A 13,442-nucleotide genomic window follows, 5' to 3' on the forward strand; every position below is an offset into this window, starting at 1 on the left:
CATTTACAGTTCATCTTTGGGAAATGCGTAAATGAATTAAAAACGTGACATTAAACTGTGGTAACCTACCCCTACGAATAGGCAACACACCTTTATAAATATATTTGACAGAAAAATACGATACACACCAATCGTGCCAGAGAATTTTCATAACGTAGCTTGGGGAAAAAGTTAGCGTGGGTTAACGGAGATGGCGATGGTTTAAATGATTGGGTTCGGATCCACCTGATGGGATCCGAAGGAAAGATTCTTCCTCTATCTGCTCGAGTTTATTGCCTACTGCTTAAATGCTAATATTACATACTAGCATTATTTTCCCCTACTGCTTATTATTAACTACTAGCTACGTCGACAATGTGTCTCGCAGGATCCCGGGTTTTCTCAATGTCTATTTTGCTTGTTTTGTTTTCAAACGTTTTTCTACAGGTAGTAAAATACATAGTAAAGAGTACTATGGGTACTCTTTGGTATTATTCTTTCTTGTACTAACTATTTACCATTGAATTTCATGTCATAATTTGTTGTTATTTAGTATTTACATTTTTTAGTGCTGATATTTGAAGCGTGGCGTACTTCATACTTTAGTTTTCAGTACCGTTATTTGCATCTGTTTGGTTGTTATACTGTACAAATGGTTAACTATTTATTTATGCATTCACGAAGAAATGTATTTAATTATCCGTGTAGTGTCGCTCTGTAACCTTCGATTTAACTATTCCGTGGAGTAAGTACCTCATACCGTCCCATTCTTCGCTGTATCTGTTGCTTGCTCATCTCCTGCGGGCTGCAGCTCTTGTGTCTTAGCAATATACGGAGAAATCCTCTAGTTTGCTGTAGCCCGCGTAATGTAGTGTGACTGTGTTAGACAGTGAGGGGTGGGAGGCAGATTGGGTTCGGATTCGGCCACTATAACGCAATTGATTGTGTATTTACTTACGATAGTATTGTGAAAACCGGTGAGTTAGTGACGACAAACCAACGTATTTTCCGGCGTCATTTCAATATTAAAGGATTTTTTAAAAATTGAATACCACAAAGCTTGCTTTGCACGGTAATTGTATAATGTAAAACGGCATTACCATAGAGCTTCTTTATAGACGTTTGGCAACATCACAGAACAAAAAAACAGCGGCAACCTGGGAACATCTGTTTGTTTTAGGTAGTGTTTGGTTGTCGATTTAAAAATTTTCGATTTTGATTTTACTTTTATATTTTTATTTATTTATGTATGAAAATTCTAAAAGCGTAACACAATTACAAACAAAATGTTACCAACAAATCGTGCAAGTCCTGCTGCGTTTAATTCATCCCCACAATCAACAGGTAAGGGTTTGTTTTTTACTTTATAGTCATACTTCATACTTCTCTCAATTGTAGAAACTCTAAACAAATCTTCAGATGAAATTTTATTTGAAACCCTTATGAAGGATCCTATAAAAAAGGCTTTTCTGCTGAATATCTTATCACAAGAAAAGGAAAATATACAAAGATATAAACGGCGGGACGAAATGGTTAATAAAACTCCCGTTAAGGTGCAATCACAGAAATATTGTGAGAGTCCCACCGCCTTGCTACGACGTAGAGCTTTACAAAGGAACCGTGACAGCGATTCTAGCTCGACACGTTCACCTCCCACACCTTCGACGCCTGTTGACTTTGGTGAGCTACTCAAAGGTGTGGTCGCATACGTAGAAATTCGTAGCAAAGGTGAAGATCGGTCAGCTGGTGCAAAGATGCTGATGCAATCGATGGGTGCTACTGTTTTGGACGTTTTGAATAGAAAGGTTACACATGTCGTGTTTAAAGTAAGTATCATTTCTGACGGTAAATGTTCTAATGCGCAATTCGTAGGACGGGTCTTTCGGTACATATCAAAAGGCGAAGTTGTTGAAGGTGCATCTCGTATCAGTCTTATGGTTGGAGGCCATACGGAAAAGCAATATCCGTGTGTCTGAGCGGAACTACCCAGCTTTAGGTACAGATTCGTACGACATCAATGTTTCGGCCCTCTACCAGGTAGGTATTAAGTACTTGCTTGGCCTTATATTTTGAAGTTAGTAAAAGTGAGGTTAAGTATTTTAATGATGACATTTGAGAGTCCAATGGCAACTTGAGTTAATTATAGGTTTTTTTTAATGGAATGCTCCTTTTTTCTGTTCATTACTGAATTTTAGACCAAAAAATCAGGGTAGTTTGGTCGACTTTTGGCTCTTTTTGGGGCTTTGCTCAGATACATGATGACCCCGACCGTGACTTCGCCTGGCGCTGTTTACTTATTACACTCCTTTTTTCAAATTTGAGTATTTTAGATTTATATCTTCATATCGGTCAGTCTGTAATCTCATTTCCGGCTAAACGGCTGAACCAATTGCAACCAAGTTTGGTACACATATTCTTGGACATAAAAGGAAGAGCTGAAAAGCGTTTGGAAAGAAACGCGCATGCGCAAGTGGTTCAAACTTCCATTTTCTGCGAAACGACTGAACCGATTGGAACCAAATTTTTAGGCATAAAAGGGCAGAATCGCAGGTGTGTGGGTGGTATCTGTGCTAGCCACAGTAAATTTTTTGCTATTGCGCAACTAGGGTTGGCAGATTGAAATTAGGCTTAATCCAGAGTACAGGTGCACGCTCGAAACTACAGAGGGCGTCGTACCAGAGAGGTGATTTTGAACAATTTTACACAAATAATTATATGTTCCCTAGGTGCCAAATTTTAGTTGTTGATTATGCGAGTTTTAGGTCCTTCGTTCATAATGATTGCTTTTAGGTATTAGTATACCAACCTAATATTTCAGGACTCAACATATAAATTTAAAAAAACAATAATCATTCTAGAAGAGGGTCGAGAGGCCCGCTTCGTTTTCACATAATATGGTTTTCAGGTAAAATAAGTTGGGTCATTTTGTTATTGTATTATGGTTAATAATTTAATAAAAGTTACTTGGTATTTTATTGTCTGTCTTCAGCGTCACAACCTCAATTTTTTGAATAAAACATCTTGTAGATTTTAACCCATAAAGATAGCATGTTAATTTTTTTTCGATCTACAATGGCAAATACAGCTCCTATAGATAAGACAGTGAGAATGTGTTAATTTTTTTTCGATCTACAATGGCAAATACAGCTCCTATAGATAAGACAGTGAGAATGTGCCACTACATCACTAAAAAATTTATACAAAATTTTCTCCCTTTTTTAACCTTTTTGAATTTTTTTGAACCGCTTCAATTTTTTTTTAATATCCTTGGTGTGTTATATTTTTGAAAATAGAATTTAATGTTATTTTTTTTTCATTTAATAAAATGAGGTTAGGTCCGATAACTTCTTTACTTAACCCCATATGCTTATTTTGACAACAATAGAGAATTTAACTTGACAATTTTTTGATTTTACTTGTTTATTTGACCCTCAAAGAGAGTGAATGGCCCCTATGTTATTGTTCTGGTATTACTAAGAATTACGCCTAAAATGGGATACTCTGTACATACTTTCTCAATTTTTTAGAGGTGTGTTCAATGCGTGTTGATTTCCTTCCATTTCCAAAGTTTTTATGTAAGTACCTTTGAAACACATTCGATGTATTTACTATCATTTGATTTCCTTTTGTCGGTTATTACCGAGGTTATTACTAAACCCTCGTCCGTTTCCAGAATCGTTTGTCCTTTTCTGCGCCTTGGTGCTTCTTTTGTGATCATTTGATGAAAGCGCTAGCGAATTCTTTAACTACAATTGCAATTTCTTGAAGAAGAACCTGCCTCTTTATTTCTCGACCCGCTCAACTTAGCGGAGGTCGCGCGCCTCTTAATGTACTATTTATTACCGTTTGTAGTAACTAATTCGCGATTTTGCTTTCAGTTGATATATGTAAGTTGTTTGGATTTAAGGGAACACTACTAACTAAAGTAAGTATATCAAAATAATAAAATATATGAAACATTCATTATGTCTAATTTTTTTGTATATCTAAATTGCTATGGCCCCACGTTGGGCGCCAAATAAATAATGCTGTGTGCAATGGTCAACTACACCACTCGCCTTAGCATTGAACACTTTTTACAATTACAAATTTGTATTGCACCTTTTCACCATTCTTCCTGCCAATGTCAAAATTAAATGAAAATTAATCCTCAGGGTCGTAATATGGGTTCGATTCAACATACATTTGTACATTGAAAAAAAATTATTTCGAAAACCCGACATCTCCATACTCCAGTAGTAAAACCAGTCATGATTTCGGCATGCAAAACCACATATCTGATATAGTTATAAGATTATATAATATATTGCGTCCCTTGGGTTAATTTTTCTTACGCTTTTTTGCATTTTGGTCTTGCCATGACTTGCACGTTTCATCCAAAAAGACACATTTGACAATCTCCGCTTGTGTGAAACCATCAACATCGCTAACGAGTTTCTTACATTGCCTTTCTTATTTAGAACTTTCTAGATCCAGAGGTTTGCCCGATTTTGAAATTTGTGAAATGGAAGTCACTGTTCGCGGGCTAATATTTAATGCCTCCTCAACTTTCTGTGAAATGAAACTTACTGGTAAAAGTGGACCATCATTATCTCTTTCTTGTTCAAAATAACGAATAAGATTAGAAAGAAGGTGCTTACTTTTTCTTGGTAAATCCGATGGCATTTTTGCCATTAATTAATGAAAAGGGTAGCAAACAGTTGTGAAATTTGACGTGTCGCAATGTAAACGTAAACTACCACAATTTCGATTGACAGGAAAATTCTACTTTATAAGTACTAGCCACACGTAATTTTCGCCACAGCATCGGCAGTAGATTTAAAAATTGATTTGGCCAATTCTTTATAGGATTACGAAAACGTTGTAAGAGACGAGCAACGCCGTAGTCTCGCGGCAGGCAGTCAACGAAGCGCGTTTGCCTCACAAAAAAGGAGCCGATTAACAATGCTGCCTAGTGAGCTTTATTCGACCAATCGCGAAAGTGTTCGCCTCAGAGAAAGAATGTCGGATATCGTTCGTTCTAGTCAGGAGTACGAAACGGAATCCATTATATCCTTTAAAGGTCCCCTCAGTAATGAACCACCGGATAGCGCAACACTTTTGGGTCGCGGTGAAGAAAACATTATCGAAATGACTTCTGATGATGATTCCGAGGTCGGAATGATTAATGGCCATTCAATGAGCCAAGTAAGAGATTCCGCCATTCTGGATTTGGATGCACAACTAAGTCAGCATCCGGAACAAGATCGGTCAAACTCGACCGGTAATAGAATTTCGAAATCGCTATCTACGCCATCTGAATCTTTGCTGTCCAGAAAATCTTTGTCAAAGACCAATGATATGATAGTCGAGATGAAGTTAACAGCAAATCGTTCGGTGTCTTTAGATGAAGAAAGTACTCGTTCAAATGGTTCAAGACAGTCTTGCAGAAGCCTTCCTCTGCCACAACTTACATTGCCTAGTGTAGCACGTAGGACTAAAAGTAGTGAAACTATGCCGAGTCTACGAATATCAGGAGACAGTGTACCTACTCAGCCCAACATGCCTCCACTTAGGATATCAGAAACCGAATCAGATACTAGAAGAACTCGTTCCTCAGCCGACAAAGTCGATATGGCTCCACTACGCATCTCTACAGAGTCCGAATTAAACAATAATACTGGCAGTGAGTCAAGTACAAAAAAAAGAAATACTCATAGAGTGAGTCAAGTAGTCCCTAATAGCCCGTCAAGTACAAAGCGTAAACTTTCAGATAGGTCAGATGAAAATAATGTGCCTTTAAACTCCGATCTGAATAAAAGCGGAAGTACTGTTGACGATGGTAATCCGCCTAGTCAAACGGAATCGGTCGGTAGCAAGAAATTACGGCGCAAACTTTTTAATCTGAATCAAGCTATCGACCCCGCCACGCAGTCGCTTGAAGTTGTAGAGGATCAACCGCAACCTCAACCTGCCCTAAATACCAAAATACTTGTAGTACCTCTCCCGCGCATGTCTTTCGATGCCATCGGTGGATTCGTAAAACCTTCAAAAAACATTGTCGTCTTTCCGATAAGAAAGAAGAGGAGGTATCTTGCGAACAAGAAGTTACGCAATGGTTTAAAGTCTACGAAAAAGGTATTGACGAATGCGAAACCGACTAAAAAGAATGAGTCCGTTGATGAGTACGACCCGGTTTCTACCCAACAATTAAAATCATCGAAGGATGCACCCGATCGAAGACACAGTACAAGAATTGAAAACGCCAAAACCCCAAGAACCGATCAATCAGACAAAGAAGAAATCGTCACAACGTCCGACGATCAGGCCGAAAGCCCCGCGAAGCGGCGGTGCACTATCAGAATTAACGCTTCGCAATCGCACATCTCGTCCCAGTTGCAGAATCGGCGAAGCACGGGCGAATTTCTCGCTCATTCTAGTACTAAAACGCAACGATCTCAAAAGGCAAAGGCGGGCAAACCAAGCATCGTCTGCACGCGTCTGCATAGGTCCGACGTTCAAATGTTCATGCAGATAGTTCGGAAGTTAGGCGTATTTTTGGTCGAGGATGAGGTTAGCAAGAAAACTACACATTTGGTTGTCGGAGAGTGTAAAAGGACCGTTAATTTATTAAGGGCGTTATGTAGGGGATGTTGGATACTTACGCATGAGTGGGTGAGTAGCTTTTGTTTATGTCTATATCGATTTATCGACAGTCTCAATTTTTAATGCCTAGAAGTGAGTTTTTCGAGTACACATTTTTTTCTTGAAATATACAGGGAGATTCACGTATCCCGTCCGTTATAAGTTTTTAAACTTGCAGTTGAAGTAGAAACTTGAAGTTTGGTTCACAGCCATAATCGACCATTGCGAATTGAAATAAAATAATTTCAAGATGGCGGTGCTTTCGTAGATACCGGAAGTTGGCGCCATCTTGTTTTTTTACATAGAAACATTTTTATAAATGTCCCATTTTATTCTGGATTCAAAGCATTTCATATTTGCGCACCTGTGTGTCATAGTTTTTGACATATGTCAATTTTTGCCTAAAAATCTTTATTTAATTTAATTTATATCTTTTAAATCGTTCAAGTGAGTGCTCTTCTTGTAAGCGGATCCTTAAAGTTCAAGGAAGTATTTAAGTGACGGCTGAAAGTGTTGAAAAAATTTCCAGGGTCGCTGCGATTTTTCAAAATTAACAATCAAAAAATGTCAAAAACTTGCAACTACTACTTACCTATTTCCGATTCACTAATGGCGGCGTTTTTGTTTCAATAATAATGAAAAGAATTAACAATTCAACCATTTCTTTCCTCTTTTAGTAGTATTTTTAAGGTCACTTATTAGCTAAGTGATGAAAAGATATTATGTGAAGTTCTGATCACAATTGTAATATTTAACTCTGATAATAGTTCGAATTACGTAGTACTTCATTTTGGGTACGAGTTCAACATGTTTTAAAGATAAAAGTAAAGGACCTCGTCTCTCTTTGCCCGTGGTGGGCATGGAGCTAAATCATTCCACATGTTCCAAACAACATTAAAGCATAAACAGCAATTTTCACACCTCTTAGTCAAAATACAGGTGATCAACAAAAATGCGTCAAATTCACTTCTTTGGCATCAAACAAGTGCGTGTGGTCATTTGTGCAAATAAAATAAGAATTTGAACATTCGCATCAAATTTTCTTTTTGGGTCTCGAAAGAATGCGTTTAAGTGTTTTTCCAACGAAATCGGTGCATGAATAGATTTGACATTTGTTGTCATGGATATAGATGCTAACAATTGTTTAGATATACGTTAGATTGAGTACTGCTATTCACTTCTGAATTTAAAAAACTCCAAGGCAATAGCTAAGAAGTTGCTGTGGTCGCGTAAAGAGTTGCTAAGGAACGTAAAAGGTTGAAAGGAGGTGGTTCACCTCCTGACATTCTTTGATACGTATATGACCTATGACTGCCCAAACCGAAACACTCCTTTTTTAAAAAATCACCGACATACCGCAGTATATTATACTATAACTTATTACCCCAAACCTCGCCCCAAACAATAAAAAGTAGCCGATCACTGAAGCAGTTCAAAACCAAAATACGACGTTTCCTAGCGGCCAATGTTATTTATAATGAGGGCGAGTACCTCTCTGTATTGTATGTGAAAATGTTATTGTCCATTAAATGTTTGTTAGTCTGACGTTGTAATACAATTGTGCATTGTTTTTTACAAAAATAAAAATGAAATGAAATGACAGAAGTTCTCAACCTTTTAGACACTGCGATCCCTTTTTTATAAAAGTATTAGACATTGTTGATGAATTGACAAAACCACATAGTATCAAATAAGCGTATTCAATAAATTTATAATCTTTATATATAAAATTCTTCTGTACGTATATTGTGACTGAACTCCTCCTGAACAGCTGATGGATTTTCATGAAATGTTGTGTATGTGTCTCTGTGTGTCCCCGGATAGTGTAGATTCACAATTGGGGCCGATTGAAATATAGGGTTTTTTTTAAACCTTCTTTTTTCGTTGATGTCGCACTGTGCTATTTCGCGTACCGCGGAGGAAAGTCGAGTAGTATAATTAATTCTAACTCAGAACACAATTAATTCACTGACAATAACAGAAATTTATTCTGAAACACAGAATAGGATTAAAACGAAATCTGTGAAAGAAAGAGGGGCTTATAAGGCCTATTTGGACATATTACCCCGCACGCAGGTGGACGACAATTAAAATAAGAAATCTTATATTACGTACAGTTTTTGCCGAGGTTTTTTCTTAATAATCAAAACAATTTCTTCGTAAAAAGTTTGTGATACTAGGCGCACTTAACTCACACAAATGCTGACAGTTTCTGAACTTCACTTTGCTTTACAACACAGAATTAGATGACAAATTTTCGGAAGGTGTTCGGACGGTAGAAAACGAAAGGTCTCGCTGTGTACTGCAACCTAGACTACAACTTTTTCCGTAAACAACACGCGTTCTAGTTCTCACACAACTTTGGTTAACTTGTTTCTGCTTAAATTTATTGTAAAAATGACGGTCTGCGTCTTCAACTAAACAGATAGGGCCGACTGCCCGAATATTTAGCGTAACCAGCCCCGTTTTTCCGGTGATTCTCGTATTTAAAATACCACCCTTTCCACTACACCAAAATTTCCTTTTTTATGAAAAGTTCAGAAACCTCACCAATCACCAATAGCTTTTATAATCACAGCTTCGAAAAAGCACGTTACACGTCTCCACTTCCGCACGTCTTCGTAGCACTTGCAGTTGCATCTTCGTTATCAGCACCAGATGTGCATTTCCTTGAAATGAATGAGGTGTTACTTGCTAAATCCCCTTTATCGCAAACGAAATACAAACCTTTTATAAAGTTAGCAAACCGACCAGCATCCTATCTAAATTGAACAATTCAAAAGCGAAAAAATCAAACCGAAAACAACGCAATTACAAACAATTCTAAAAGGAAAAAACGAAACAAACTAACATCGCGTTTATTAAGTAAATAATCTCCCAGATGCACTTAAAAAATTGAAATATTCTCATATACAGGATGTCTCATCATTATATTTGGTGTTTGGGCAGAGATAACGCCTAAATGACGTTTGCACAACAAGATATTATTTTCATGATGAGTTCACCTTTCCCTATACGTATGGTCAACTGTTTTTAATTGTCTTGATTTTTTTTGAATCTGGAAAAATAGAATTATTTTCAACAACGCTCCTTTTATCCATTTTTGACTGATGTTAAGCACTTCTGGGGTAGGTGGCAGTATGTATAGGAAAGTTACTTTCGGATCCTCATTAGCAATTATTTTATCGCATACAGGGTGTCCTAAATGTTAAAAACGTTGGTTTTTTTCAATTGTGACACCCTGTATATCATTTGACGACCATAATTGATTTATACATTGATTGGTGTTCCATTGAAAATAAGCAAGTATAACCGGAAGTGGGTATGTCTTATTGATGTTAGTGTAGTGTCAAATTTTCAAAATATTCCTAGGTCACCTTTTTCAGATGCTGATAGCCGACGTTCGTTGTAAGACACCCTGTATGTATTACGCGGACCGCTTCGCTCTTTAGATCGAACGTATTTCGAAGGGAGCTTGCAGTTTCAGTTCGCGAGACAATTCCATGCTGGTGTAAAAATTTCACCGAAAGTTCTGTTGCTAAAAAAAGTTATTCTCAAAAAAATCTACTTCATTTGGGAGTTAGGTATGTCCCAAAATGTGTGCTTTTTCTTTAATTTTTTTCAGCAGATGAGGGGAGATTGAAAAGAATTGTTACAAGGTAGTGCCCCATCGGAAAAATAACACTACCCGAAATCCAGTTGGTTTAAAAATTTCGTCAAAATTTCGTTCCCCCAAAAAAGTTTTTCCTGAAATAAATCCAGGATCCAAAATGACTCGTAGGGACCTATACCCCAAAAGCTCCAAAATTTGCGTTTCTTTAATTTTTGTTGCAGCAGGTTACCGGTGGAGGAGAGCGGGATGAACAATTTTTACGAGGTAGCGCTTTTTAGATTATGTCAAAACCATTGTGTTCTAGAAGCGATCAGAACAAACTTTTTTTTCTAATTAAACCAATGATCCAAAATACTTCATTTTGTAGCTACGGCCTCAAAATCCCAAAATTTGCGGTCCTTTTTTTCTCAGTAAGCAACCGAGGTTGAAAGGGGGCAAAAACGAATGAGAATGTGCCAAATTCTTGACAGAACAGAACAGAACAGCTTCCTAGCTCAAATCAAAAATCGCGCTTCTAGAAGAGTGTCTTCTATAAATGTTAGGGGCACGGAAAAAACGTTTCCTACGAAAGTTTATTATTTTCCGATATAGAATAAGAATATTCAATAGAAAGTATAGGTTTCTATTTGAAAAAATTAAGTTGCTCTAGATAATATAAAATCGACTGTCTCAAGATATAGACCCCAATTCGTCTGGATTATGCAGATGCAGTTAGACCCCAATCAATCATCCCCTGAAACAGATACATTATCTAGGCAAAATGCTTGCTGCAAAGTATCGTATATAACAACCCCCGATTTGTATTACTGTTCTGTTCCGAATTCCATGTCTTATACTCGGAAAAGAAAACGAAATTTATCCTTTATTCAATTAATAATTCGAATTTGTTAGCGAGAGTCGATAATTTTTATTTTATGATACGTTCTTTCGTAAGTATATCGGGCCGGGCCGCACTGCATTTTTGTAGGCTACAGGCCAGCTTTGTAAAGTGCCACAGTTCAAAGCGGTCTATGAATAGTGCAGAAACAGAGGAGCGTTTTTTAGTAACTTTTAGCTTTAAAACGTGTGAAATTCGTACTCTAAACCAGGTACTACATTTGAAATAGAAGCGAGTTGAAGTCATAGTGAGCACATACAATCAGGTAAGGTAAGGTGAACATTTAAAAGAATTGCATAATTAGGTTATAATTTCAATACGATTCTGTATACCTAGAAATTAAAAATATCTACTTGTGGTTTTAAGAATACTCAGTAAAAACTAAAAATTGTGTTTGTCCAAAGATTGTTAACAAATGTTATGTCATATTTAGTTAACTTTTCCGAGACATCTTCTATATTTTGAAATTGTACAGCTCCTACGATCTCTTGAAGCCGGGAAATGGCTTCCCGAGGAAGATTACGAACTGACAGATTTTTCCTCGGCCGTCCAAGTAAGTACGCGGCGCTGTCCTATCGACGTAATAATCGAGAATTTTCAGCAATGTCGCCGCGAGAGGCAGGTCTTTGGTAAGTTGTACTGCATGGACATTTTTACCGATTGCGGTGCGATGTACGTGTCCCGCAATTCGACGCCAAGAAGGTCCGATCTGGAGGAGTTAATTCGACTGTGTAATGGGACGGTGGCGAAAGAAATTTATCACGCGAAGATTATTGTGGGGGATTGGGTGAGGAGTGATGAGATTACCTGCGTTAATGAAAAGTGGATTTTGGACTCGATCACGTTTAATAAAAAAAAATCTTTTAAGAATTATTTATTTAAATTTCCAAAATGACTGTATGCTTCCAAAATAATGTGCCTTATTTCTACTGCCATTAAATACAACTGTTGCATATATTGGTAACTTTTTTACCTGAAACTGCTATCCATTATCCATATAAGCCATTTTAATATCTAATATATAAATTGAATGTTTTTTGTATGCTAACTTTAGTCCTGCCACTCCCATCCTAAAACTTTGCTCAATTTTACGTCTCTGTTATTTGACTGAAGGGGCTCTGACATACGCATAGTGATCCGCACTAATGTACTTGTAGTCAGAGGCTTTGGAAGAATGCCGAATGTACGCACATATGGTTTATAACTTGGCAGGGCCTTAGCCAGAGGGGGCAAGAGCGGGCGCCCGCTCTTGAAAATTACCTAATATGACGCAATATAGCATGATCAAACATAGAGGAAGGTGCTTGGTATTCGGAATTATGTCACCTATTAAAATTTGATAATTTAACGTTTGTGTATAAATTATTTGCTCTATATAGGGTGGCCAAATTTGGTCGTTAGTATGTACCCCATACAACTACCTCTTAAACTATAAGTGATACAAATAAATTGACCTCGCAGTTTCAATGTATTTTTTTGAGATAAACTCGATGTTGAAATCCAAACTGGCCTGCAGTCTTTTGTTTTTCACTGCAAAAGTTGCATTTTTTTATTTTTATATAAAAGTATAATATCTTTGTTTATTAAGTAATCAGAAATGTGTTTATTACAAATATTGTTTTATAATCTACCATTTTCAAAGTAAGTTTACGAGGTCAAGAAAAAAGTTATCGGACCTAACCTCATTTTTTAAATGCAACACATCTAAACAGCCGCAATACTAAATTCTCTTTTCAAAACTATGGTGCACAAGGGATGATAAAAAAAAGACTCAAGCTATGCAAAGAAATTCAAAAAAGATTAAAAAGGTTCTTATAATAAAATAAAAAATAAATTTTACCCAATTTTTTTAAACCTTCGAATTGAATCCATTTAAAAAAGGGTCTGATAAGTTTTTTACCAGACCCTGTATACTTATTTTAAAAAACAGCAGATTATGAAGAATCATTGCAAAGAAACTTTTATAATAAACACGTTTCCGATAACTTATAATAAACAATAAAATTATAGGCTTTTAGTTAACAGTAAAATGTGTAGTGTACTTAACCCCCAGCTTCTACGCTAACTTCACACTACAAGAACACGGAAATAAAGTCAACCCGGCAACGTTTAAAAAAATGGCCACCCGAAACAAGATCTCGCTTAAATTTGAAAAGTGGCACTGGCACGTGATCAAACATCTAAGGCAGGACCCCCTTACGCTAGTTGTAAACAACGCTATGACCTGAAGCACAGTAGGGAAGGAATGTAAAATATAACACACAAATTGTGAAAAGTTTATTTAATAATGGTCTCAATTATCATTGATTGTAAAAGCCGGGAAAATTAGTTGATGTACATTAATATAAA

At 36.8% G+C, this 13,442-nt stretch overlaps 1 protein-coding gene across 1 annotated transcript; it reads left to right on the top strand.

Moving 5' to 3' along the window:
• The first annotated feature begins 1,135 nt into the window (after positions 1–1,135).
• On the top strand, positions 1,136–12,050 carry LOC116173865 (microcephalin). The gene is made up of 6 exons (XM_031491587.1): positions 1,136–1,323; positions 1,378–1,805; positions 1,852–2,016; positions 4,828–6,633; positions 11,569–11,646; positions 11,695–12,050. Exons 1-6 carry the CDS (start codon positions 1,266–1,268, stop codon positions 11,986–11,988), a joined length of 2,829 nt encoding a protein of 942 aa, XP_031347447.1. The 5' UTR covers positions 1,136–1,265; the 3' UTR covers positions 11,989–12,050.
• Positions 12,051–13,442: the final 1,392 nt, after the last annotated feature.

Source organism: Photinus pyralis, unplaced genomic scaffold (assembly GCF_008802855.1).
Source record: "Photinus pyralis isolate 1611_PpyrPB1 unplaced genomic scaffold, Ppyr1.3 Ppyr1.4_LG6, whole genome shotgun sequence".
NCBI classification, from domain to species: domain Eukaryota; kingdom Metazoa; phylum Arthropoda; class Insecta; order Coleoptera; family Lampyridae; genus Photinus; species Photinus pyralis.